This window comes from Galleria mellonella, unplaced genomic scaffold, assembly GCF_026898425.1.
Source record: "Galleria mellonella isolate WM207_F2 unplaced genomic scaffold, CSIRO_AGI_GalMel_v1 utg54, whole genome shotgun sequence".
In the NCBI taxonomy this organism is placed as follows: Eukaryota; Metazoa; Arthropoda; class Insecta; order Lepidoptera; family Pyralidae; genus Galleria; species Galleria mellonella.
Window position 1 is genome coordinate 241,795 of NW_026442114.1, and position 27,453 is coordinate 269,247.

The 27,453-nt window shown below is 32.5% G+C and overlaps 1 protein-coding gene across 3 annotated transcripts; it reads left to right on the plus strand.

Moving 5' to 3' along the window:
* Positions 1 to 27,185, plus strand: LOC113509688 (ionotropic receptor 25a). Of its 3 annotated transcripts, none has more exons than XM_026893088.3 (13): positions 1 to 498; positions 583 to 732; positions 802 to 1,104; positions 1,181 to 1,595; positions 1,727 to 1,841; positions 1,938 to 2,177; positions 2,624 to 3,012; positions 9,013 to 9,216; positions 12,103 to 12,288; positions 16,718 to 17,050; positions 22,738 to 22,837; positions 24,753 to 24,893; positions 26,864 to 27,185. In XM_026893088.3, exons 1-13 carry the CDS (start codon positions 396 to 398, stop codon positions 26,978 to 26,980), a joined length of 2,796 nt encoding a protein of 931 aa, XP_026748889.1. In that variant the 5' UTR covers positions 1 to 395; the 3' UTR covers positions 26,981 to 27,185. The 3 variants fall into 3 exon arrangements, with proteins under 3 accessions (XP_026748889.1, XP_026748887.1, XP_026748885.1); XM_026893086.3 differs by having other exon boundaries at positions 356 to 494; XM_026893084.3 differs by having other exon boundaries at positions 356 to 494; positions 809 to 1,104.
* The last annotated feature ends 268 nt before the right edge of the window (positions 27,186 to 27,453 follow it).

Genomic DNA, 27,453 nt, shown 5'->3' on the forward strand with positions numbered 1-27,453 from the left:
CTTATACCCGTAAGAACTTATGTACAGCAGTGAACAATTAACGGCTGATATAAATGATAAAATGTCTTTAATTATACTACGATTTTGAGTCTCCATCCAATGGCAACATTAATCGATCCGTGGTACATGTACGGCCATACGAGTGAATATCACCTGTGGTACATACCTCTACATTTATATAACGATAAATCGTTGACACACGCCCACATTGCATGTGTGTACAAACATTATTAGTAATGAGCGATGAGCATCAATAACGAAGAACGAATCAAGGCCGGACATCGCCGTGGTAACAAGACAGTACACAGTTGGCTTATGTGGGCCAAAGTTAGCCTTATTAGTGAACTACCCTTCAAAGTAATCGCCGGTCAATGGAACGTCTTAAACTTTAGCCAATGTTAAAAAAACTCGGAGATATGCCGGCCATATTCACGGCGATAATTCTATTTTCGCTAGTTCGTTTATCTATTACTCAAACGACGCAAAATATAAACGTTTGTTCGTAAAATATTTACCTACATTTTCCATACTGAGATAAATATGACTTGTGTTTTAGTTTTAGTAATAACATTCTGTTTCCAGTGCTGATCAACGAGGAAAATAATGCTTTAGCCGAAAAAGCGTTTGAAGTCGCTAAAGAGTATGTGAGGCGGAATCCCAGCTTGGGTCTGGCGGTAGACCCGGTCATTGTGGTAGGAAACCGAACAGACGCCAAGAACTTTCTGGAAAATGGTAAATATTATTACAATTGTTAAAATGAGATAATGTAATTACTTATAATATGTAATTGACTGTTGATAGTTTGTAGGAAATACAATGACATGGTAATAAGTAAGAAGACGCCGCACGTTGTCCTAGATTTCACTATGACTGGGGTTGGTTCAGAAACTATAAAGTCGTTTACTGCAGCATTGGCCCTCCCAACTATTTCGGGATCATTCGGTCAAGCGGGCGACTTACGACAGTGGCGTTCCCTCAATCAGAACCAAACGAAGTTTCTGCTACAAATAATGCCTCCTGCTGACATTCTGCCAGAGGCTATAAGAGCAATTGTCATTAAACAGGACATCACCAATGCAGCTATAATATTTGACGAACTATTTGGTGGGTGTTATTTAGTTCAAACAATATTATTATGTTTTGATATTTAGAAGTATAATGTTATTGTATTCATTTTCAGTTATGGATCACAAGTACAAATCTCTATTGCAAAACGTTCCTACACGTCATGTAATAACACCGGTAAAAAGTTTTAATAAAGACGATATAAAAAATCAATTAAGAAGTTTACGGGAATTAGACATTGTTAACTTCTTCATCGTGGGCAGTTTGAGGACAGTAAAAAACGTGTTGGACGCGGCGGATGAAAATCAGTATTTCGGTAGAAAAACAGCTTGGTTCGCGTTGTCGTTGGACAAAGGTGACATTAGCTGCGGATGTAAAGATGCCACTATCGTTTATATGAGACCGACGCCTGACGCAAAAAGCAGAGATCGTTTGGGAAAGATCAAAACAACGTACAGCATGAACGGTGAACCAGAAATTACGTCGGCCTTCTATTTCGACTTGTCCCTACGTACATTTTTAGCTATAAAGTAATTGACCTTTACTGTTCTAGTGCTAGTGCACCTAAGTACAACTATATTAAATTTAGTATAACGCGTGCAAGGCATATCTAATTATAGTTTGGTTATATTCCATGGATTTCACGCTTATGATTTTCCAGATCGCTCCTGGATTCTGGCAAGTGGCCAAATGACATGAAATATATCACGTGTGACGATTACGACGGTAAGAATACTCCTAACAGGACCTTGGACCTCAGAACCGCTTTCCAAGAGGTGCGATGACATATTTAAACCGCTATAGTTGTTTTTAGAAAATATCTATAATATCAATTTAGTAATTAACGGGATACCGTTCCTCTGCTTTTTCAGGTAAAAGAAACACCTACATATGCACCTTTCTATATCCCTGAAGACGATCCAATGAATGGCAGAAGTTACATGGAATTCAATACTGATCTCTCAGCAGTTTCAGTGAAAGATGGTGCCTCTATAGGCAGTCGGTCACTCGGATCATGGAAAGCAGGTCTCGCAAACCCTTTGTCCTTGACTGACCCTGATAATATGAGCGATTATTCTGCTCAACTTGTGTACAGAGTCGTGACAGTGGAGGTGGGTTAATGAACTTGTTTTTGTTTCAAATTTGTTTTAAAATTTTACCAGCTGTTTCTCTATTACAACTGAATATACAATTAGTGTGTTTATCTTTGTGGTGACGGAGGAAGAATACAATGAGTCATTACACTTTGCCATTAGTAGAAGGGAAAAAATATTTAAATAATCCCTAAACCGAGCTGTCTGGCTAGCGCGACAATAGTATACATTATTTTCGACGACACCTTGCCCACTAATGAGATGATAATGGATTGTTATATTTATAGTATACAATTAGTTGGAACTTGTTCGTATAACGGAATTTGTACTCTTTTCTGTGCAACGCATGCACAAACTAATCTTCTATTTTACTCAAACAATGATTATGTATAAAATGATTTAGTTTGCAGTACAAATGCCACAGCAGAGATCTTTTTTGTTTATGTATTTATACATTTTTCTAGCAACAACCATTCATTATTAGAGACGATGATGCCCCAAAAGGCTTCAAAGGCTATTGCATCGACTTAATCGAGGAGATACGACAAATTGTAAAATTTGATTACGAAATAGTTTTGTCTCCTGATGGTAATTTTGGCACGATGGATGAGAATGGCAAATGGAATGGTATTATAAAGGAGCTTATAGAAAAGAGGGCGGATATAGGACTGACATCTTTGTCTGTGATGGCGGAGAGGGAAAACGTGGTGGACTTCACTGTGCCATATTACGATTTAGTCGGTATCACAATTATGATGAAGTTGCCAAGAACGCCAACATCTCTATTCAAATTCCTGACGGTCTTGGAAAATGACGTTTGGCTGTCTATATTGGCAGCATACTTCTTCACAAGGTAAATGAACTTTTAATTACAAATCTGTTTTGTCCAAATGTTGAAAATTCATTGTTTCCAAACTATCGCGTTCGTTTCTTATTGTATGATTGTGTTGTATAATAATATCCTTTATGTACAACGTCATAAGAGCAAAAATATATATAGCTTTGAGTGTGGCTGAAATGAATAATACAACACACCATTAAACATTACGTTTGTCACACGAGTAGGTATGTAATAGGTATGTCGGCGAAACGTGCACTTTACTTTAAAATTCAAATGCTGCTTGTTGCCAATGACATTTTAATAAAACAAAAAAAAAAAGGCCAGTCTTAAAATGTGGGTGTCATATTTATGACATAAATATTAAAAACTAATAAATTTACTTTAGCTATTTTCAATTTTAAAGGAAAATACAAAACAAATGTAATAATTCTTTAGCTATATCAGAACGGAGAAGATTTTTAATTCGCATACCGGACATCTTTTATTTATAATCTGTATAAATACGACCATGTCTCCGCTTATAGAACAAAATTGAAATGACTATCAAATCGAAGGCGTCGAGATTTTCATTCGTTTTTATATTCCGTTCTATATAACCCTTCTTCACCGTACTATCTTCGTGAATGATTTTATTTCCTAGTTCTTCATGGCGCAAACTCTCTTTCAACAAAATCTCTTATTTCTCTTAATCTTAATCTCAAAATCCCTTCACAGTCGACTACGCTCTATAGCGGATCCTTTATCGTCCATACTGCTAGATTGCGGAATTCTCTTCCCATGCCGATCCGTGGGAGTCAATCCCTGAATATTTTTAAGAGAAAATCATCTTATATCTTTATGAACATGTATTTATTTATTTGTATATATGTATGTGTGTATATATACGATTAAATATTATATAATTAATTATGTATAAACTTAAGTTTGCCTAGTTCTTTATGTTTGAAAATTGTAACAATATTGTACAACGCTGACATTGATGCTCCTTTGCACTTTGGGTTTGCTGGAAGAGAACTCTTTTAGAGTTGAGCTCGCCTTAATGTGTTTACTTACCTCTGTCATATTTTTATGTACTATCAGTGTGTATAATAAAGTATCAATAAATAAATTTTTCTTCAATTATTAATCAATTTTTATGACCAAAAAATATAATCGAGATAGTTTCTGCCATATTGATTACATACAAATTTTTGTTAAATTTAAAGTCCAAGTTTCTTATAGATAGAAAAGTATAGATTTGTTACATGCATAATAAATAAAATATTACCTAAATCATAATTTTTCCAATTAAGATGGTCAATTTACGGTAATAATTTAAACTTCTATTAGTGCCCATTTGCATAGTACAAATTAATAATAACTAACAATCAGAGTAATAAATTATGACAAAGCAACGCCATTATTTATATCGGAATAAACCTTCCCATCAGGTACTTGTAAAAATAGGAAATAACAGCGGAAACCACAGCGCGCAGGTCTTGACATCGTACGCTTCAAAGTTGTACAGTTCAGGGCTGTTCAACTGTAGACGATTACGGGCCGCTTCCAAGGCAAGTGGCAAATGAACCTATTGATGGACTTGTTATCACTAGCATAGATAATATAATTCTATTAAATTAGTCACTAGCGCGTTTATAAGGTGTCAGTAAATATCGGATGTTGCTATCTCATTCTATCTCATGGTTTCGCTAGCGATAACGATTTCATCGAAAGATTTGTTTGCCACTCATCTACGGGGCTTTAACTTTTATGCAACTTTAGGATTGTAGAATAAATATTATTAGTCTATAAGTAGGTATAGAAGGAATAGATTAGTTCAATCTATACATTTAATATGTATTCCTAAATAGAGTGACGGTACTTGCAATTATTTATATGTTTGCTGATATTTTGATGACGATGAAATGTACCTATTTAAAAATATTTTTTCCAAAACAAAATTTTCTAAGATATATTATAAAATCACAGAAAAGGTTAATAAAGTCACAAGCACTATTATTCTTATACCACATATGAAATATTAATAGAAATAATAATCTAAAATATTTTATTGTTAAATTAATGGGATAATTTAACAATAAAATAAAACTTGAATAAAATTCCCAACACTTATAAATATAAAAATCTTAAGAAAAAACTAAATCAATTTAATTTTATATACGAGTACCTAATCTATGGATAAACATTAGTATCTGAAAGAAAGAAACAAATAATTGAATTTCGATTTGGGAAAATATATAGTTTATGTCGAAAAAATTATAAAGACTGTCAAACAAAATAGCGTTATATGCAGAAGGTGATTTTCTTTCAATATGTAAAAAATTTTCGTAATATAAAGTAATTTAGCGGACCATACAAACATTTATGTTGCGGGCCGTAGTTTGGTGTGTTCTGGTATATGTTGTCGATGTGTCCTTATTAATTTTATAGGCTATCGACATTGTGTATTTTATACTTACTGAATTTATATTCTGTATTCGAATTGTGTTCCACAATCTAAGTTTGAAAATACATACCTAACAGACAATAAAAAAAAAAAATTAAAAAACGAATTAAATTCGTTCTTTAATTCTTCAGAACAACAAGGTCGTTGGCGCCTGTTGTGTTGTTCTAAGGCGTATGAAAAACGATGCGTGCGTATAAACGCATGATTCCACGAATATAAATGCGTTAACAACATACATTAAAGATATAAGAGAAAAGCGGCCAAATAACGGTGTTTAGTCAAATCATAAAGAGAATGTAACAGAAAGGAAATAACAATTATCAAGTGGGGTGTGTCATAGGGATTAAACTAATCGATCTAATGGGGTCTTCTGTCTCACTTGTGATTCTGTCGCCAAGCACTTTCGCTCTTTTGTGTTGTATTTTTTTTTAATGGATGATAATGGAATTGTAACCCTGCTTGCGCTAACGGTATACGCTAGGTGGGCGCCAGTGAGGAATGCTGATAATGGTAAGAATAAAAAGACAGGTCAGTTATCTCATCGTGATGAGTTAAAATGATATTCAGCACGATGGTTTCTAGGGCAGCCCACGTGGAGGTCGACCTGACAATCCCAATTACTTTACTAACAATAGCTTACTAACAATCCCTTTCCCTAGTTTACTTGGCATGGAGGCATAACGCCCTCAGAAATGGCAACTTATTAACGTATGATGTAGGCGTTACTGTAGATTCTATAATGTCTATGGTTCCGTTTGTGTGTAGGCGATGGTTACTATTTCCCATCACCTTGTTTACAGTTCTATCTTATATTTATATACACGTATATTAAAAATACCTAGAGACTCATCTACATATATATAAATGGCGCAGTAAATTTGTTATTACAATTAAAAAAAAGTCTTTAGGGAATAATGTTCAGTTCATGAATGGATAAACTGGATTTTTTCCGTAATACATTAACACATTAGATTATATAGATCGAGTGTCTTCATACAAATGCTATGAGAAAAGCGGGTCAAATTTTTCATAGAATTTTGCGTTATAAATAGTTATGACTGATTCCTTTATAACTTCTATATTTATTTTGTCTTATATTTTTTTGTGTGTTTTTAATTCCTAAAGACTTATTTTATTTATTAAGTAATTAAATATAGACACTTCAAGATAAATTGTGTGCGTAGGTATATAGAACTTTAATAAATAAAGGAGTCAGCTAATTTGACAATTATTTGACAAAAAGTTGATCCGTTTTTAACAGTCGAAGCTCTATCTATATAATCTAAGATTGATACATATTACATTTCAGAAATACTTTATCTGTACTTATTGTTTTAGGTTATACTTAAGTATATTGTGTATTCAAACTAGTTTGAAAGCTTTTCTTTTAATGGTTGAAAATGGAACAGTAACCCCGCCTATCGCTGTACATTGGCAGGGCACTAGTGAGTGATGATAGGTGAAAATGAATACAGGTAAAAAAAAGGTCAGTTAGCCTATCGTGACGAATTCAAGAATTAATCATGACGGTTTCTGGCCAAAACCGCGTGGACGACTTCCACGCGTCCTGACAGGCACCTGTCACGTACCTGACAGGGTATACTGTATGCAATGGGGTTGTTAGATATAATTACTAAAAATCCTTTTTCTCCTAGTTTGCAAGCTCTAATTATTTGTAGTATAGTTTGATGTCAGTAATACGAGTATAATTGGTGTATGCCTGTTTCTTAACTCATTACATTAAATCCTATAGTAGATTAGATATTAGTCGAGCCTGCAAGTAAACTTTGCTCTGGTAAATAACTAAACAGATTTTTGAATTATCGTAGATAACGTGAAAAAGAATTATCAAAATCGGTTTAGGGTTAGCCAAAACATTCCGTAACATTATAATTGAGTACTTGTTTTAGTAGTCAGTCACAAAAGAATATATATATATATATATATATATATATATATATATATATATATATATATATATTTATTTATTAAATACAAAAAAAAAATACAACAGCGAGTACATTGGACCTCGCACTAGGAGAACCTGTATCGCGGGAGTCCATATGAGATTACCAAGACACGGTGGTTTACAAATATAAATTAAATTAAAATACTAAGCCAGTTTTACGAAAGCAACAAGTTAAAATGAAGTGCTTCGTGAAGACATGCGCATAAAACAGAAAATTATGTAAATACTCTAATATTACATAAATAAATACATACAATTAAATATACTAAAGATATATATATATATATATATATATATATATATATATATATATATATATATATATATATAGATATAGATATCATATTGATTAGAAATTACATGTTCAACAAAAAACGCTTTCTTTGAATAATCGATTAACATGACTCTTTTATGATATCACCTAGGGTTGTCAATTTGGATTAGACTTAGATAAATGTGTTTCGGGTTGTATGTAAATAGTATATACCTATGTATAAAACCAAATATATACATATCTATGTGCTTCCAAGTCTTTAGCCTAGCGAATAGCCTAAAGAAATATATTTTCAACCAACTTCAAAGAAAACGAGATTCTTAATGCGGTTGTATTTTATGCGGTTGTATGTTTGCTACCTTATAACTCTGTCAGTTCTAAACCGATTTGGGGTATTCTTTTTATATCTGAAAGGTTATACTTACAGATTGGTCTTATAAAAAAATATCAAAATCACTTCTCTTAACGCCTTGATGGCTTAATCAATCGTTATGAAATTTGGTATACACACATGCTATATGAGGCAGAGAAGGATATTTTTTATCCCGGTCAATAAATATGTACTGGTCACGCGAACAAAGCTAGATAAAGCTAGTACCTTAAATTTGGCTAAGCTCTGTACAGCGAAGATGCTTTGCTAGTTTGGCTACTGCAATGTTTTTATACCTTATACTAGAAGTGGCCAATTGGTCGATAGCGTTCGACCGGTCGATCACGACTATTAGTCCAGTCGATCGTGGCAAGGCAAGAAATATAAATTACCCTGCGCTGCGAAATATTTCTAAAAGCAAGGTCATCCATATCTAGATTTCTGGGCAGTGGTTTCCAACGAGAAATATCAAAATTTGAAGAAATGTGTCGAACAACTGTATTCGTGTTTTGGTTCAACATATTTATGTGAGTTAGCGTTTTCCTACAAAAAATAAATACTCATACATTGAATTTTTTAAGGTTGGTAAATTCCAACTATAAACCTGATTTTGCTAATCTAACGGAAGATGCTCAGACGCAATGCTCGCACTAATATAAATAAGTAGTTACAAACAATAATTTTCAGTTTTATGTTTTCCATCGTAATATAATAAAAAATACTACAAAACTACGTAATTGTGTACTGAACTAAGTTGTTTTATTTGTGATTTCAAGAAGTATGTTATTGGTAAATCGTACAGGGTTTCGTCAGTAAACAGTAGATCTTGGGTCTAGTCAAGTCGGTCACTCCTGCCATATACTTATCCTTTTAAGTTATTATTAACTATTATTACTAATCTGTAATATAATTAAATTATCTTTTATTACTTTTAATTCAATATTCTTTTCCAGTTTTCTAATGTGGGTATTCGATAAATGGAGCCCGTATAGTTATCAGAACAATCGGGAGAAGTATAAAGATGACGAGGAGAAACGTGAATTTACTCTGAAAGAGTGCTTGTGGTTCTGTATGACTTCGCTGACACCTCAAGGAGGAGGGGAGGCGCCAAAGAATCTCTCTGGGAGGCTCCTAGCAGCTACATGGTGGCTTTTTGGGTATGTTAATCATTATTGTAAAAATATCGTATGACGATGTTCGTTCACGTTAATCTTCTGAACCGTTCAACTGATTTTGATGAAAATTTCTTAGTGCACATTGTTTGCTCTAACTTGAGAGATAAGATAGCTTTACTTGATAAAAAAATAATTGCAAAACAACATATGTTGGGACACCATTATCATTGTCAACATCAATTCCTTCATTATATACTATTGAATGTCTTTCTCATATTTTGTTACAACCTGTCGTTTGTTTTAAATATTTGCATCTATTGACTTTACTTCCTACAACTTGACAACATTGGCATTCGAAGTTATCACTCCTCACATTATGAAGTTGAAGGTATAGAATACCAATCTGTATCCTTATTAACTAAATATTATCTCAGTCATTGATTAATTAACTGCAAAGAAGTTCCTCATGCGATATAAGATTAGTTTACTAGCTCTAAACGTGTAAGGGTGGCGTCTTGTAGTGGTAATAGTTTCTAGCTTGTCTTCGTTGTAAAAGAAAGCTTCAACTTCACGTAGCATTTCGAACGATGCATTTATATGTACCCTTAGATGGAAACAAGGAAAAAAATTTTTTATACGATCTAAATTTGAACGGAATCGCGGAGGCCTATGCACGGTATGTACATTTGCTATATTTAACTTTGTGCTAGAATTCTAATTTTAAATGGGGTATCCTCAGAAAAACTAAAGTGACCAATATAGTTTATAATCAGCAAGCTGATATTGCAATGATCTGGATGACCAGACTCTTTCTTCCTTATGATATATATGAATATACCAAAGACGGTTAAGGTGGGAATGTTCTTGAGTGGCAACCCTGTATAGTTAGTTAACAATAAGACAATCTCAAATGTATTGCAGAGAGATAGTGAGCGTAGGTGGCTCTTCACGTTACTTTATGGTAAGGCCTACGTTCAGCTGTGGACAATTAAAGGCTAAAAGGGCAATAATGATTAGGTAAACATAATCATAGTAAATTTAGAGGTTTATGAAATCAGATCTTGTCATTTTGAGCCACATCAAAGTTTCTCTAAGACTCCGATAACAATTTTTTTTTATACTGTACTCAATATGAACTTTACGAATAGCACCGTAGATTTTATTATTAAAATACACCATGCTGTCTACGGTCCATGGTATGCTCATAGAGATTGTATGTTAATGACGTGAAGGTAAACTATGGGAGTATTGTTCCTGTATATACGTTACCGTTCCTGGGATACAAAATATTTGTTAAATTGTTCTTAAGTAAATTTGTCTATATAATAATTAAAACATTTCAATAATATAATAAGCGGACCAAAAGTATTGTATTTTATTGTACATAATTCACATTCATCATTTCAGCCATTACTCGTCCATTGCTGGACTTGAATTTACATTGGACACATTAAAAAAATTAATATACAAAAGTGTCTCTTTAATTTATTTTTGATATTGTAAACTTTTACATTAGCAATTTATCTATTCACAATCTAAAATTAAATGACACAGCATCATATTGTATGTACGTACAGACGAGCAGCGGCTTGTTTGACTTTGCATTAAAATAATCTCATCCTGCATTAAATTTTTGTACCATTTTGATAATAAGTGCAGTGACCTAAGTGTAAAAACCTTGTAGTAAATCAATAACAGACTTCCGTTTATGTATTTAAAGTGGCATTTACAAAAACACATATATCCTAATTAGCAAATTTTAAAAAGCAATTAAAACTAATTTGTCTGCTCATTTTAAAATATTAAATACAATGTGGCAAAATTCTAATTCTTTAGATAGTTTACGGTTTAAATAGTTCTCCTTGGGTAATGAGCAATTGAAATGCCACTTTTTGTAAGTGGTAATAAAGTAAAAGATATTGAAAATAAATTGCTTTATACCTGTCTCCGTAGACAAATGGTAAACGAATCCATCGATGGAATCGGTGTTAGCGAGTCCGTGAGTTAGAAAGAGACATCGGACATTGCTGTCTCATTCTATCTCATGGTTTTGTTAAAGATAACGATTCCATCGATGAATTCGCTTGCCACTTGTTTGGGAGAGGGCTGATTAGATAATTATCTTTTATTTTTCTTTTGAGATAGTAAAAATTACAGTTACGTGTTGGATCAGCTACTACCCTAACTTCGCTTGGGAGCAATGGATATAAAAATATTCCTGGAGAAATTGTGTAACTGTAAATCAGTAATAAAAGCCACGAAGTAAACTCAAAGATTCAAGTTGATAGTATTGGGTGAAATAGTAATGATGAGTATCCTCTTAAGAGAGTCTTTTGTCTGTGAAACTGAATATTTTTCTAAAAATTTGAGTAGAAAAACGACAACCAATTTTCAGTCTTTCATACTAACACTCCGCGTTCAATTGACGAGTTGGTATGAGAGGTTCAAATTATTTTGCGATCCGTTAGTATGGAAATATAAATATTATATCGTTTTTCGACTTATCATTATGCTGTGCCCGCTGCTGGACATAGGCTCCTCATAATTGGGGTTTTGCCTATGGTTACCACTCTTGGCAGACAGGTTAGCAACCGCAGTTAGGCTTTGGGGATGTTTTAAGAGAGACGCTGCTACCTATCCCTTGACCATTAAGTTCTTTTAGTCGCCCCATACGATACTTACGGAAAAAGAATGGATGGCCTATTTTATGACGAGACCACACAGCAGCTCAACCTATTAATCTTTGGCAAAATGCTCAGTTTTTACTCGTAGAACTCTCCCTTCAAAGAATACCAAGGACATCAATTTTATCTTGCATAAACAGAGAGATACAAACGCAATCAGTAATTTTGTTTTCTTTTATAACTCTGTCGCTTGAGTTTCCAGAAAATCAAAGTGTTATCAATTTATATTATTTTTATTTCACAGTTTCATCATAATAGCATCGTATACAGCGAACTTGGCCGCGTTCCTGACTGTATCCCGACTCGACACCCCTATAGAATCACTCGACGACTTGTCCAAACAGTACAAAATACAGTATGCGCCTTTGAACGGCTCATCCGCGATGACCTACTTCGAGAGGATGGCTCATATTGAAGTCAGGTTCTATGAGTGAGTAATGTAGTGCCAATTATTAGTTGATGTTTATTTTTATTTCACAGTTTCATCATAATAGCATCGTATACAGCGAATTTGGCCGCTTTCCTGACCGTGTCCCGTTTGGACACACCTATAGAGTCACTAGACGATTTGTCGAAACAGTACAAAATACAGTATGCGCCACTGAATGGCTCAGCTGAGATGATTTACTTCGAGAGGATGGCTCAAATCGAAGCCAGGTTCTATGAGTAAGTAATAAAGGTGCTAATTAACTTTGGTGTGGAAAACCATGTAAAGAACCATGGCGTCTATTAAAATTAAAAATATGAAAATAATTGACTCGGATCAAATACCAATTCGAGTTCCTACATAACATTTATTTCGAAAAAAGTATTACTGAATACACTGACAAGAGTAATAATGTTTTTTTCGAAAGCGTTTAGGGCCGGAAAGTATTTGCTATCAACAGATAGCTTTTGTTAGTAAGTAATTATTTATTTATTTAACCATTTATTACAACTTAGACATAAAAATGTAGTTTAGAAATTAAAGCAAAGTTGTTTAATAGTGGCACGTTTAGTTTTTATATACCTCGATTGAAATAATGTCTGAATTTATATTTGTCTATCTTGTCTATGTTGTTTGTAAGCACAAAAATAGTACTAGGTACAGATTGTCTACGTAAACATGGCACCCCCTCCAAAATTAAAAAAATTAAAAACATGTTATTGAAAAATATTAACAAGATTTCGACCAAGGAATATAGAGGAGTACCTCTAGCTGGACTGCTACTGAAGACGTTTCCTTACAAACACAAACAGAGCACCATATCTGCATATGGTCCTACACACATTGAAGTAAAAAATTGAAAGGACATGCCATGTTAACGAAAATAGTCTATACTTTAATATAAGTTTTAACGTACAAGTTAGAATAAACAAGTTACACATTTGTTACAACACAAGCGTAAGTACTATCGTAGTTAATTTACTCACACACTGTAGTTTGTCTGTGAATGGGGTCAATTTAATCCACAAATGTGACCTACATTGAGCGTTGAACTACAATAAGCATTTGCAGGGTCATATACCTTCCTATATCTAGGTTTTATGTATAGGTAAGTACTACAAAATTATTTAGTTGACCTGATTTGATTCAAATAAGATCAATATCCGTAGTACAATATTCTTATTGTAGTATGTAGTATATTTATAATAAATAAAGGGAACCTTTCCTATATTTATAAACTATCACAAATCGAATTAACATAAAATAGTGGTTGACATTTTTTTTCAAACTTACATACTTATCACCTTTTTATGTTCCATAAAAAATATTTTTTATGTCAATATTGATGTAAAACTTGTTATTGATTTAAATTATAAAATTAAAATAGAGTTGATTATTGTTTTAATTAATTAACCTTCTTTTCAGTTCTATGGTATTTATTTATTTTTTATTAAAGAAAATCAACAGCTAAAAAATTTTATATTAAAAACAATATAGTATAATAATAAATAATAAAGCCAAAAAGCTAATTACACGTTTTCACAAATAAAAAAAAGAATCAATTAAGATTTTTCTGGAGCACCTCTAAATTTTTGTTCCTGTTCCGAGTTATTTTCCGTTAACCATCGATGTAAATGATGCTAGCCACTTCCCATAACGTGGACACTTTTGCCTACCTATCAATAAAAATAATTAAAAATTTACAAACACTTATACTGGTAATTTATCAACAAGAATTTCATTACAAGTAAATGGATTAAAGCGATCGTTCTCTCTGAATACCCATGAAATCAGCGTAAATAAGATTGATAGATAATATAAATTAAACTATATTGATAAATTAAAATATATTATATTCTATAATAAAGTAAATAATATATATGAAAGTACCATAGAGGTTTTTTAATCATTAGTGTGTCGTAATCATTAGCTTATATAGTACATCAGCTTTTACGGTAAATCTTAAGAAATTTTATAATTAAATTGTACAAAAAAGAAAGCAGTCTTTATAAAATTTGTATAGAAATAATTCTCTAGAGAATCGAAATTTACTAAGATGGCGGGAATGACACAAAAAGTTTCAATTCGCCTCTATATCTCTGTATACTCTGTATTGAATCGATATTTTATTATTTCCGACCGGTTGTCATTATTTTATTATGCACGTGTACGATCAACTGTGGATATACGTACTTATATGATCATAAGTAGGTTATGTTCGATTAATTATGTGGCGTAGTCAATCAATTAATAATGATTGAATTAGATTGAATTGAAGAAAATTCGATACATGATTAAATTAGAGCAAAATGTTTTTAGCCCAGAATATATATATGTCTTAAATAAATGTCAATTTATTATTTGTCAATATAACTTATTTTTACTGTTAGGTAATAGTAACTTATTGTTATTACCCAATAGTTAAAATAAGTTACTATTAAAATCAAATATTTAATACCTGCCTTTGAAAATATAATGGAATTTGATACTTTATATATGTTTGTATTTAAAGGGCCGTCAAAATGTTATGGATGCATAACTTTTTTTTTTATACATTACTACTACTACATACTTCTTTTTTCATACATTACTACTACTACATACGTTCTTGTAAATAAATAAATAAATTAATACAAAATCTACTAAATATTTTCTTCAACTTATCATTATTCATTCTTTATCATAACGATTATATCTCTATTGTCTACGATTTAGTTCTACTAGTAGAGCAGATCGGACTGAAAAAACGTGCTAAAATTCCGCGAATTTTATTTAGGGTAGGTAAGTTGAAGTAATAAAATCCTATTCGCTCTATTTATATCTGTATACCTAACTTTGTTTCCTTTATAACAAATGTGTTTTTATTTCAATTAGGTTTCGTAAGTTCAAAGAATATAAAACTTGTTCAAAACTGATTCTATCCTTGTAAATTTAATACCGTTTTCTCTACATCTTTCATTCGATATTTCATTTACTATTTTATGCCGGCACATTACTTGCAATTGTATAAAGCTCAAATTCGGCCACACATGAAATATTTTACTATACTGGAATACCTCTGGGCTAGAGCAGCACATTACCAGCTTCTTTCATTAGACTGCTTTCGTCGGGCGGTTCGAATTATTGATAATCAGCCCCTTACTATCAGACTCGACCCACTGTAACTACGAAGAGACGTTGCATCCCTAAGCATCTTTTGTCGTAAGTGTTAATGTAAATAGGAAGTATTCAGAAGAATTGTTCAGATTGATACATGATGCTCATGGATGGCTGTAGTCACTTACCATCAAACGCTCGTTTGCCCTTTGTGTTTAAAAAAATGGACTATTTCTTAGCATTTGTTTTAATTATCTGTATAAATGTATAATAAATACTATATAATACTGTATAATGTATAAATTTCATTTATTTTGTGCATTAAATATCTGTCAAAAAGAGTTTTGTTAGCAACGATGCGTGTTATCGGTCACTCACATAATCTCGGTTATCATTCTTATCTGACTCTCGTTCCATCATAACATCTGCAAACAAATGTAATGTGTAATTTTAATTTTAAAATATGCATGTCTATTTGAAAACTGTATTTGAATTTTGGATGTTTATAGGTAAGTCTATATGTACTGGTATATAGAAAACATAAGATTTTGTTTGAGGTCAATTCTGAGGCGTCATTTCTTTAAACCAGATAGGTTTATTATACTAACCTAATATTTTTATCTGATAATTTTGTAAAAATACTGTTTTATGGACCACCATAAACCAAAAAATGATAAAAAATTAATATTGATTTAAATCTATTAGAAAGTTAATTCATATTGATCCTTATAATAAAGATTTCGCTGCGATATTAAATTGATTTTTTTATTTTGGAGATATGTTTATTAAATTCTTCAGCTTCAGAATCGACTCCACTGACTTCAAACTCCTATCAATTGCAATTTTATTTTTATTAAATTCGATTTTGAATTAGCAAGGATACCGAGTAACATACCTACAAATGTTGAAAATTATTATACATTTTATTAGTTAAACAAACTGTAGATATAAATAGATTTATAGTTAATTCACTAAAAAACCTCACTTAACTAATAAAAGTGAAAGTTATAAAGACAGAATTTTTTTCAAGAGTAACAAAGAGTATGTATAGGATACATTAATCGCTTACCATCAGGGAGGGTAATTTTACTGCCAACTTGTGCTACAAAAAAATATTAATGTCTAAGAAAGCTTAGACCTTAATTTTTTTATACTTCTGAAATTGTAAATACGTTGAAGGTCTATCAGATAGTACGTGGTGGATGGTAACTGTTACCTATAAATGTCACTATCACCAAAGAAGTCAGGAAATCATAGAATATAGTCTGTGCCGTTCAGATATTATTATACTTGATGTTGATGAAATTATAAATATCACATTTTAACTCCCGTGCAGGATCTGGAAAGAGATGAGTCTAAACGACAGTCTCAGTGACGTGGAACGAGCAAAACTAGCTGTATGGGACTATCCTGTTAGCGATAAATACAGCAAGATGTGGCAGGCTATGAAAGAAGCAGGGCTGCCGAATTCTGTCGAAGAAGCAATACAAAGAGTGAAGGACTCCAAGAGTTCTAGCGAGGGCTTCGCTTGGCTTGGTGATGCAACTGATGTTAGATACCATGTCTTAACTAGCTGCGACCTTCAGATGGTTGGCGATGAGTTCTCGAGGAAGCCGTATGCAATTGCTGTCCAACAAGGCTCTCCGTTGAAGGATCAGTTCAATAATGCGTAAGATTTTTTTAAATATATAATTTACTAAGACCGTTCATAATTTTAGCTTGGCGGTGTGTGGTAACGTTGTCATTAACTGTTAATTTTCAAAAACAGTTGAAAATTTTTCAATATTTCTAACGGATTATTTAAAAAAAAGAAAATGAAATTTAATATTTAAAAATAAAAAAAAATTAGGTTGTAGACCTACGAATTAAAACGTACCTACATAAAAACTACCACAGAGTATATAACCATAATAAATAAATTTAAGAGTCGCCACTGCCCTTATATATTGATGAAAGTAGTAAAATAATCTATGCAAATATATAGTGTTAACGTAATAAAAGACATTAATATTTATAGTGCCGCATGACTATTTATACTATGTCTATGTTAAAAAGATATCGATAGGTATCACAAAAGTTCTAGTTATTTTATAGAGCATAACAATTTTCAAAATTAATGAATGATTACATAGATTTTATTCAATTTTTTTTTGTTGGGAGTGATGAGGCTCAGTTGGATACTATAGTGAATTTTCGCGCGAAACTATACTTGATAATCCTTAGTATCTTGCGTACTTATTGTATAAATTAAATAATGGAATTCTAATGCTTGAATTTTTTTTTTATTTTTGAATATAATTTGTGTTCAAGATCGAAAATGTATAGAAATATAATTCTAAAGTGACATCTCGGTCTCAGTTATAGTCAACATTATATAGACAGTATTCACTAATATTAACTCTACATCGAAATTTTATATAAATTATTGCGTCCGCATTTTTAATTGTTTCCATTTTTTATTGTCTGTGTACAATAACTTTAATTTAAATACAATTATAGTAACGGTCATCGGACGAAGTTTCGGCTAAGGTTAAAACGAACAATTATTTAGGTACGTTTGAAAATAAAAAATAAGTGTGAGCAATAAACGTGAATTGCATAAGAACCTAACCGGTTCTCAAAGTCGCAAGAAAGATATTAACGATTAAAAATATTATATCAGTAGTATTTAGACGCCAACATAACATAATTGCTTATTAATTTTTTTATTTAAATAATTACTAAAAATTATATAAATGTACAAGCTTTAATTGCTCGCAGACGTCCTTTTTTCACAATTCAGTTGGTTTTTAAATCACTATAGCCGTCCATATGTAGATATGATTAATATAGAATATCCGATATTCAGTCAGGTAAAATTTTTTAATTTTAAAAAGAGACAATTTCTGGCACTTCGACTGACTCGAGTCAGTTCTGTGAATCTACACATCTTTATCTTCACCTCTTACACTCACTACGCCCATTGAAGTATATGACGCTCCGCCAGCATAAACAAATGACGTAGATAGAGGTTATTTATAAATTTTCATTCAATTCAAGGAACAGAGATAGAGAGGAACTAGCAGTTCATTGACAACGAAGTGCCAGGGTATATTGGTACCTGACCGGTTGTCGCGTCGACTTATACGTAGTGCTAACTAGAAACAATACACTACGCTGAGGCTATCTGTACCTCTCTTAGTACACTATCAATGTAAACTATTGAATACGACATACTTGTCAGGTCGAACACATTTTAAGTTTTTTTTTTTAATGGGTGATAATGGAATGGTAACCCCACCCGCGCTATCGGTATTCACCGGCGGGGCACCAGTGAAGGATGATAGGTGAGGATGAAGCAGGTCAGTTAGCCTATCGTAAAGAATTCAACAATTGTTTTCGATTGTTCACAATGGTTTCCAGGGGGAACCAGGTGGAGGTCGACCTAATAGGGCATATTGCTAGCAATGCGGCTGTCAAACTCCATTGCTAACAATCCCTTTCCCCCCACACACTTCGAGTTAGCCTTTTTAAGGAAGTGGCAAACCAGTCTATCGATAATCGATAAGATCGTTATCGCTACTAAGTACTTGAGATAAAATGGGATAGTGGCGACTTGTTCTTTCATATACAATTGCTAATAGAAACGTATCTATGTATAGATTCGTTTGGCATTTGCCCAAGGGGCGGCGGTTCGTAACAAGTTTTTTAATTTCGTGACAGTCTCTAATTTTGTACAAATGACTGACCAATTAATATTATGTATCGATAGACGATAATGCCTATTTATAAAAAGTAGTGCAAGCTGAATTAGAGTCAAGGCACACCTCGAAAACTTTATGCAAAAACGCTGTGATTCCCGATTATCACAACTACAGAAACAAGTAACCTCTTTACATGTGACAATATCTTTACATGTACACAACAACTGTCTTTCAATGTGTGCGTGTATTTAGGGTTAGTGCAGGGAAAAGTGCGCATTGAATTGAATAAAATAAATAATAATAAATAATTGAATAGAATGTGGATTGAAGCTGTGACTTTGAAAAAGCAGCGTAGTGTTCATTATAAAATAAGCTAATCTTTGGAAAATAACAAATGTGTACTGTAGTTAACATCCTACTAATTATTATCATATTAATATTTTAAATTATACACATATATACATTATAGTTATTAATACAGATCTAAGTGTAGCTTTTTTTCTTAATTTAACTGCACCAATGTAATAAGTATGATATATACTTATACCTATTAACAATACATTATTACCAGTATCTTACTTTCTCTTAGTAAATCACTGTTAATATTTACTAGTATAAATATTTTTAGATGGATTTAATTAATGTATAACACCTTTGTTCTAATTAATAGCAACGCATGAGTGGTGCCATGGATGTCACAGTATATTCTGGGAGACACAGTACTTTCCATGTCTATAAGACATTGTTGTCATTTTTAATGAGATGGGAGTATGCTATTATTTTGTTAGTTGTCTAAATGGTTCGTTCCAAAAATAATTACAAAGTTTGTGCGACGCAACGATTGTCTATTTCGAATTTCAATTTTGGATTTCTATAAAAATTAAGACTAGCGAAGACTACGTAGTTATCCTTTTCATACCTCGTAAATAATGTATCCTCTGTCCTTCTCTGACATCGACGGTGACTGAAGCGTAGATTAGAGATATACATTAGTTTGGGCGCTGACGTATATTTAAGGGTGAGGGGAGATCGCAGAGGGCGGCAAAGCCTATGCTATGTTTTAGTACAATTACTTATACCATATTTAAAGTGTCAATATGTGATGATATCAAGACAATAATGTGTTAATCGTCTTTCACTTTGTTATTAATGATTTTCATGTAGTTATTTTTACGTTGGCATTTACATAATTTATAGATTAACTTTTATAGGTATAATATGTACGAATGTAGGTGACATTATGGACTGTATGTTGATGTATTTAGTATAATTAAATAATAAGTTTAAAGGAAAATAACTATAATAAAGAATACTACATAATGTAAAGTACGACAGCGAAAAAAGAAATGTGACAATTATAAAAACAAAAAAGTATTAAATAATTTAGAAAAACAAAAAATCGATTAAAGAACTAAGGAGTTTGCAATGACTATTATAAAACATTAATAAAAATTTAAAATACAATAGTCATATAAATGCCCATTATATTTGTACGACTAACAGTAAGTAACCATACAAATTCAGTATAGTGTTTTGCTCTTTTAGGGCAAAGCAATAAACTAAGTTGTGACCATTTTGTGTTACTGTGGCACACGCATGAAGAAAGAGAAAGAAAGGAGATTGTTAGTTTATATATTTTGTTTTTAAGTTTTTTTTTATTTGTGCTTTTTTATTTTCATTCTTTTATCTCTTTTACTGTGTATTATGTGTATGTTTTTTTATTGTAATTTGTGTGCTGTAAATAAATTATCTATATATCTATATAGTTTTGGACTAGATGACCCTGTGCAATAATGCCTAGTTTTATTTAATTATTAGTAAAGAGAAAATAAAGTAAAAACAGTTATATATGAAACATCGTTAAATATTAATTGCATATAGTGCTGTAACTAGCTTGTGCCGGTGACCGTTTATGTAAATTGCTGCAGGAAAGGTGACCTCGCGTACATTAATACAACAACGATGAATTCGCATTTATACTAATAGTGTCGTTGATAATGTGTTTATTCATATATGTAATGTAATTTTGCTTTTGTTTCGGCTTTTCATATCGTCCAAAAAAATATATATCGCAATGTGAAATGTTGTAAATTCTGGTCATTGTGTCAACTACATTTTGAAGTCTTTAAAGGTGTATAAATATGGGTAAATTTAAATTTAGGTAGGTGAAGTTAAAAATTAACTACAATTAATAATTTATTTATTTATTACATCCACTGGGTGAGCCTTACAGTCTTCCAATACGCTCACCCAGGAATATAATATTACTAACTTGCCATTTAAGTAACTTTTCCTTGTTGCAAAATAGCAACGAAAAATGCTCATCTTTAAAATTTTCATCAATATTCCTGATGTCCATGGGTTGTAATATGGAGATTATTTCAGATATATTACAAACTATTTTGTTCCATTTTCCATTAGAAAATCTACTCGAAATTAAACTCAAGATATCATTCATTATATAATAACTGTTGCACTGCAAAGCTGGTGGTTAATTCCTTGTGAATTCCTCGTGAAATACCAATTGATATGACTTCAACCTCACCTGTCTTCATTCACTAATACCCCACCAGAGTATACTGATAGCGCAGACAAGATCATAATTTCATTTTCTTCCCGTAATAAAATATTACATGTATAGTATGTAGTAGACTATGACAGAATATAAAAACATATTAATATTAATAACATTTGGTTGCATAATTAAAGAGTGTGTCCAACAAAAAAAAACCGACTTCAAGTGTGACAAAATCAGTTATTTTAATTTAAAAGTTAGTTTAGCTTTAGCTGAACCAATTTTGATAAATTTTTAAGATAAAAAATAATTTTTTAAATCATTTTGGAACTGATGGATGACTAACAAACGTAAAAAATACAACCGATTTGAGAATCTCCTTTTTTGAAGTCGGTTGAAAATAGGATAAACTATTTTTAGGCGAGCGAAAGATATAAAAAATAGATACCCAAACAAAACATTGCTGACCAAATTATTGTAACATATTTTGCAATCTTTGGGCAAGAGTATGACGCATCATTTCTCTAGTACCTATTTGAAGTACTGTTTCGGTTGAGGTTCAAGGTTACAAAACTAGTTCCCATTTGTAATAGGCAAACGACGATAAGTATATGTGCATGAGGTAGAACGAGACAGCAGCATTAGGTGTCTCATACTTACATTGACGAAAACGAATCTATCGAAGCAAGTCAAAAAATAACGAATATGTTTTTAGTAGTGGAACATTCAAGATATCAATATATAGAAAGTGCTGTCTTTTTGCATTGAAAGGAAATGTTGTTCCTAAATGAATTTTCGGCTATTGATTTTTCCCACATTTTTCTAATAATTTTCCTTCAACGGGAAATGTTACTTTATACTATGGAAGTAACATAATTACAGTATTATAGAATTTTTGTATAACTTTAATATAAATTGCAGTCTACGGGGTGTCATATGTCTTATGTACTTACCCATTATAACAACTAATCTGTACTATGTTGCATGCAAAAAAATACAAATAAATAAACCAAGAAGTGAAAGTACTAGAAATGAAAAATTGATTGTTTTTTTTTTAATAAAAAGAAACAACAACGTGTAACATACACATTGTTTTTTTTTTATTAAAAAATAAGTTAATTTAAATTAAAAATAACAATGTTCCAATTTATTTTCTAGCATACTTCAACTCCTCAACAAACGGAAACTGGAAAAATTAAAAGAGAATTGGTGGACTAACAATCCTAATGCTATGAAATGTGAAAAACAAGATGATCAGGTACGTTTCCTTTATTTGTATGATTATGCTCCTAGAAACTGGGCAATCTCTCTATAGAAACTGTCGCTTTCTTTAGTTTACTTTGGATTGGCCTAAATCCGGGATAAAAAATAACTTTCTACAGGCCGTATCTGTGTGTATATAAAAAAATTTTAGTAATTAGCACTAACAGGTAACTAACAAACAAACTCACTTTTAAATTTATAATATTAGTAAGTATTATGCTGAAGTTGCCGTGTGTGCCCCGGCATAGAATAGGCCACTCCTTCCTTTCTCGTGTGTGTCGTAAGAGCCAACTAAGGGAGAGCGAGGGTAGGCAGCAGCGTCGCTCTTAGAACATCACTAAAAGCCTAACTGTTGTTGCCAAGGGGGAAAGGAATTGTTAGTAATGGAGACTGAGAATCCCATTGCTAGCAATATATCCAACCAGGTCGACCTCGTCGCGGTTCTCCCTGGAAACTATCATGGTTAATTCCTGATGATTTCACCATGATGGGCTAACTGGCTTGTTTTCATTATCATCTGTCACCCTTCACTGGTGCTCCGCCAGCGTATACCGTTAGCGCAGGCGGGGTTACCATACCATTTTCAACCATAAAAAAAAAACTGTGGTTGCCAACCCGTCTACCAAGCGTAGTAATTACCGGCAAAACTCCCCTTGTGGAGAAGGCTTATGTATAGCAATGGCCATTTGACGGCTGATATTATGACGATGATAGTTTTTTATACAGTTTTTCATTAGGTGCTGACATTAATTTTTCAATTCACATTTCTGGACCTTCATATGGCCCCTTCTAAAAACTGTCGTAATTCCTAGTAAATTCATTATATAATATAATAATAATAATATAAGCCTTTATTCAGACATTTTTTTTTTAAAACAACTTATTACTTATTTAATTGCTGTTGTCTGTTTGCTTATTAGCAAAGGCCTCCTCCAACTGTCTCCAATGGTCTCTATTGCTAGCAATTCTTGTCCAAATACCCCCTGCTTCAGCCCTAATGTCATCTACCCATCTTCTATGCGGTCTTCCTCTTCTCCTTTTTTTGTCTTTCGTGTACCAAAACATTATCTTTTTACTCCATTTATCTCTCCCTCTAATTGTATGCCCTGCCCATTTCCATTTAAGTTTTTTAACTGTGACTGTAACATCTTTAGTTTTTATGTGTTTTTTAATTGTGCTAGTTTTAATTCTGTCTGATAATCTTATCCCCATCATACTTCTTTCCATGGCATTCTGGCAATTTTGTAGTTTTTTAAAGTGGGATTTGGTAAGAGCCCAGGTTTGGCAGCCATATGTAAGAAAGTAAATTCATTACGATGTATTAATTAACCTTAAAATTTCCATCCTCAACTATCATTACTTACCTATTGGTATCTCGCTAGCATTTTCACACTAATAAAAAAACCATACACTATTAAAAAACTCACACTATTATCATATTATTTACTAGTTGTTGCCAGCGACTTTGTCCGCGTTTCCGTCGTTTTTCGTAAAATAAGTAGCCTATGTCCTTCCTCACGGTTCAGTGGTTTTGACGTAACAGACACATTTCCCTTCACTGCTCTGCTCCTATTGATCATAGCGTGATGAAAAGTATACTATAACCTGCCTAGGAGTATGAAGAATAATTGTATCAAGTTTCGTTAAAATCCGTTTAGTAGTTTTTGTTTCTATAACGAACATACAGACAGACAAAAATTTTACTGATTGCATTTTTGGCATCAGTATCGATCACTAATCACCCCCTGATAGTTATTTTGGGAATATATTTCATGTACAGAATTGACCTCTCTACAGATTTATTATAAGTATAGATAATATTGTATCTATAATAAGTTTACTACTGTATTTTTTTTTTCTGTTTATCTATTATGCAAAAAACTTATCAACAAATATACCTTTTCTTACAGTCGGATGGGATCTCAATACAGAACATAGGTGGCGTGTTCATAGTTATTTTCATGGGTATCGGTCTGGCTTGCATCACTCTCGGCGTCGAGTATTGGTGGTACAAATGGAGAAAACGGTCCACTATCGGTGACGTCACACAGGTATGTCTATAAGTAGTAAACAGTTGGGTTAAAGAATTCCTTTGACCTTTTTTGCATAAACTTAGAATTGCAAACAACCAGATGGTTTACCTGATGCAAAGTAGTAACTGTCATCTATAGAAACTATATTGAACTAAAAACGACGACATTAGATTCAGCATATTTAGACGGTATTTTTATTTATTTTATGGTAAATAAAACAGTTAAATGAACTTTTACTTTATGGTGTTTTTATAGATAAAGCATAGTGTCAAAAACGGGTCAAATTTTAGTTGGCTATTAGCTGACATATATTTTATTAAATCAAAATAAAATGCGGGTTTTTCAGTGTTGCGAATAATTGGTTTAAAATTTTCCTAAATCAGGCCGATTAGTTTAATTTAGGTTCTTTTACATATAATATTGATATGCATATATACGTTTTGCTTATAAATAAATATACGAGTACATGTCTTAATTAAAATGGCGGCCATTTCTAACGTTTTAAAAATGAAGAAAACATCTTGTCTTATTAAGATATAAATAAAAAAAAATAGCATGTACGAAGGTTTAGTTTAAAGAATTAAATAATTGCAATACGGAGGCATAATACCTTGGTTGTCAAGAATAAGAACACTTGAGGGCTACCGTCGGCATCAGATGGGCATCGCAGTGTATACTGTGATGTCCATATTTCTGTTCATGTTTGTAGGTAAATATGGGTAACATACAGCAATATCTATGTATATATTATTGTTAAATATCTAAATATTGGTCCAATGAAAGATATGTTATATATTGGTTGTCAATATTCAAACTAATCCAGATATCCGCCAGTAAATGCGATATCGAAATGGATAATGATCTATTTTACTCCATCAATTTTCAGAGTAACCCAATATATAGATATCGGAGCGGTACGGATATTACCCATGACTATACTCGTACGTAGGTGACCATTACCACTTTCTATGCGGTGGGTCATCAGCTCTTTTGTCATTCAAAGTTATAAACAGTCACATAATACTACGTGCTGGGGGGTTAGTAATGTACACTACCAGTCCCATTGGTAGTAATACACCATGTCAGGTCGACCTCTACGTGGTCCCCCCTTCCATCGTGCTAAATTCCAGGTGAATTAATCACGATGGGCTAACTGACCTGCCTTTTCATTCTCACATATCATCTCTCACTGGTGCCTCGCCAGCGTATACTTTTAGCGCAGGTGGGACTATCATTCCATTATCATCTATTAAAAAAAATACTATGTGCTTTGTTAATTCTGAGAGAGAGAGAGAGAGAGAGAGAGAGAATTACTCGCAAGTACAATAGCTGTTGACATATTTTCTTCCCATATAGAAATCTTTGAGGAATACTTTTAATGTACCGTTATTTGTTTTAATGGTTAAAGTTGTTGTGATAAGATTTATTTGCTGCTGGATAATGGTAATTTGATGCGCTTACTACTTTGACTGTTTGCTATGTCAGAAGATTATTTGAACTTCATTCAGAACTACTCGATGAATGATAACCAGAGGGAGACTTTGTACAAAAGTCGATTGCTTGGGTACCTCTGTCTCATTCGTGTTTTAACCGTAAAGCAGTTATTTGCATGGCTGTGTTTCAGTTTGAAGGGTGGGATATGGCGTGAATTTACAGGGAACAGAGGAATAACACCTGAGTCCTCAGGAATGGCAACGCATGGGAGTATCATGGGCGAAACAGTATACTCTGTTATGCCCATGGTACTGCTCATGTCTATAGGCGACGGTTACCACTTTCCATCAGGTGGGCCGTCAGCTTGTTTGCCATTCTAAGTTGTATAAAAAAAAATGAATACGATGCTTACATTGGAAAAACAATATTTCGAAAGTAATTAAAATGAAATATAATAATTGTTTTATTATTTCAGCTTAGATTTGTTTGGTCATTATTATGTTTATCTACTTTAAATTTATGTAAATTACAAAAATGAATTTATATTGTTCTAGGTGGAGCCAGCGAAAATAACAAGAAACAATGAGAACTTTGGCATCTCGAAAGGAGGCGAGGGATTCACATTCCGTTCTAGAAATTTCGGTTTGTCTAATTTGAGATCTAAGTTTTAATTGTTCTATCAGCGATGATTACAATTAAATTGTTGATCATTTAATTCTCGATTATTGTGACAAAGGTATTTTTTACGTGAATTAGATATTATTAGAAATAAGTATCAATGATTGAAGATCGTATTGTTCTGCTCCTTACTTAGGGAAATATGCAAGTGTGATCGCAATAAACACATGGCACCAATATAGAGTTTAATTGTAATGACTCCCATAGTTTCATTTTTAATTACATAGAATAAATGTTATATTACACAGGCGACGTGCTGAAGAAGGGCCGAATTATAAGGACTTGTAACTGGTGAACGTGTATGAAATGATTGATGAATGTAAAGGAAGCGACAGAGGTCTGTTTGAATCGGAGCATTTGGAGTTTCATTGTTTCTGCCTACCCTAATGAGAGACGGGCATAACATATATGTATGTTTGTAAACGTTGTATTGTATGTTACAGTTGTAATTTTTTTTTGTTACTTG

What these genes read in the sequence shown, in the direction of transcription:
- LOC113509688 (XM_026893088.3), top strand. Translation starts at nt 396, where the DNA reads ATGTTAAAAAAACTCGGAGATATGCCGGCCATATTCACGGCGATAATT. An exon ending in ACAGAGTCGTGACAGTGGAG is followed by an intron (nt 2,178 to 2,623) that starts GTGGGTTAATGA and finishes ACATTTTTCTAG; the next exon opens with CAACAACCATTCATTATTAG. An exon ending in GTGAAAAACAAGATGATCAG is followed by an intron (nt 22,838 to 24,752) that starts GTACGTTTCCTT and finishes CTTTTCTTACAG; the next exon opens with TCGGATGGGATCTCAATACA.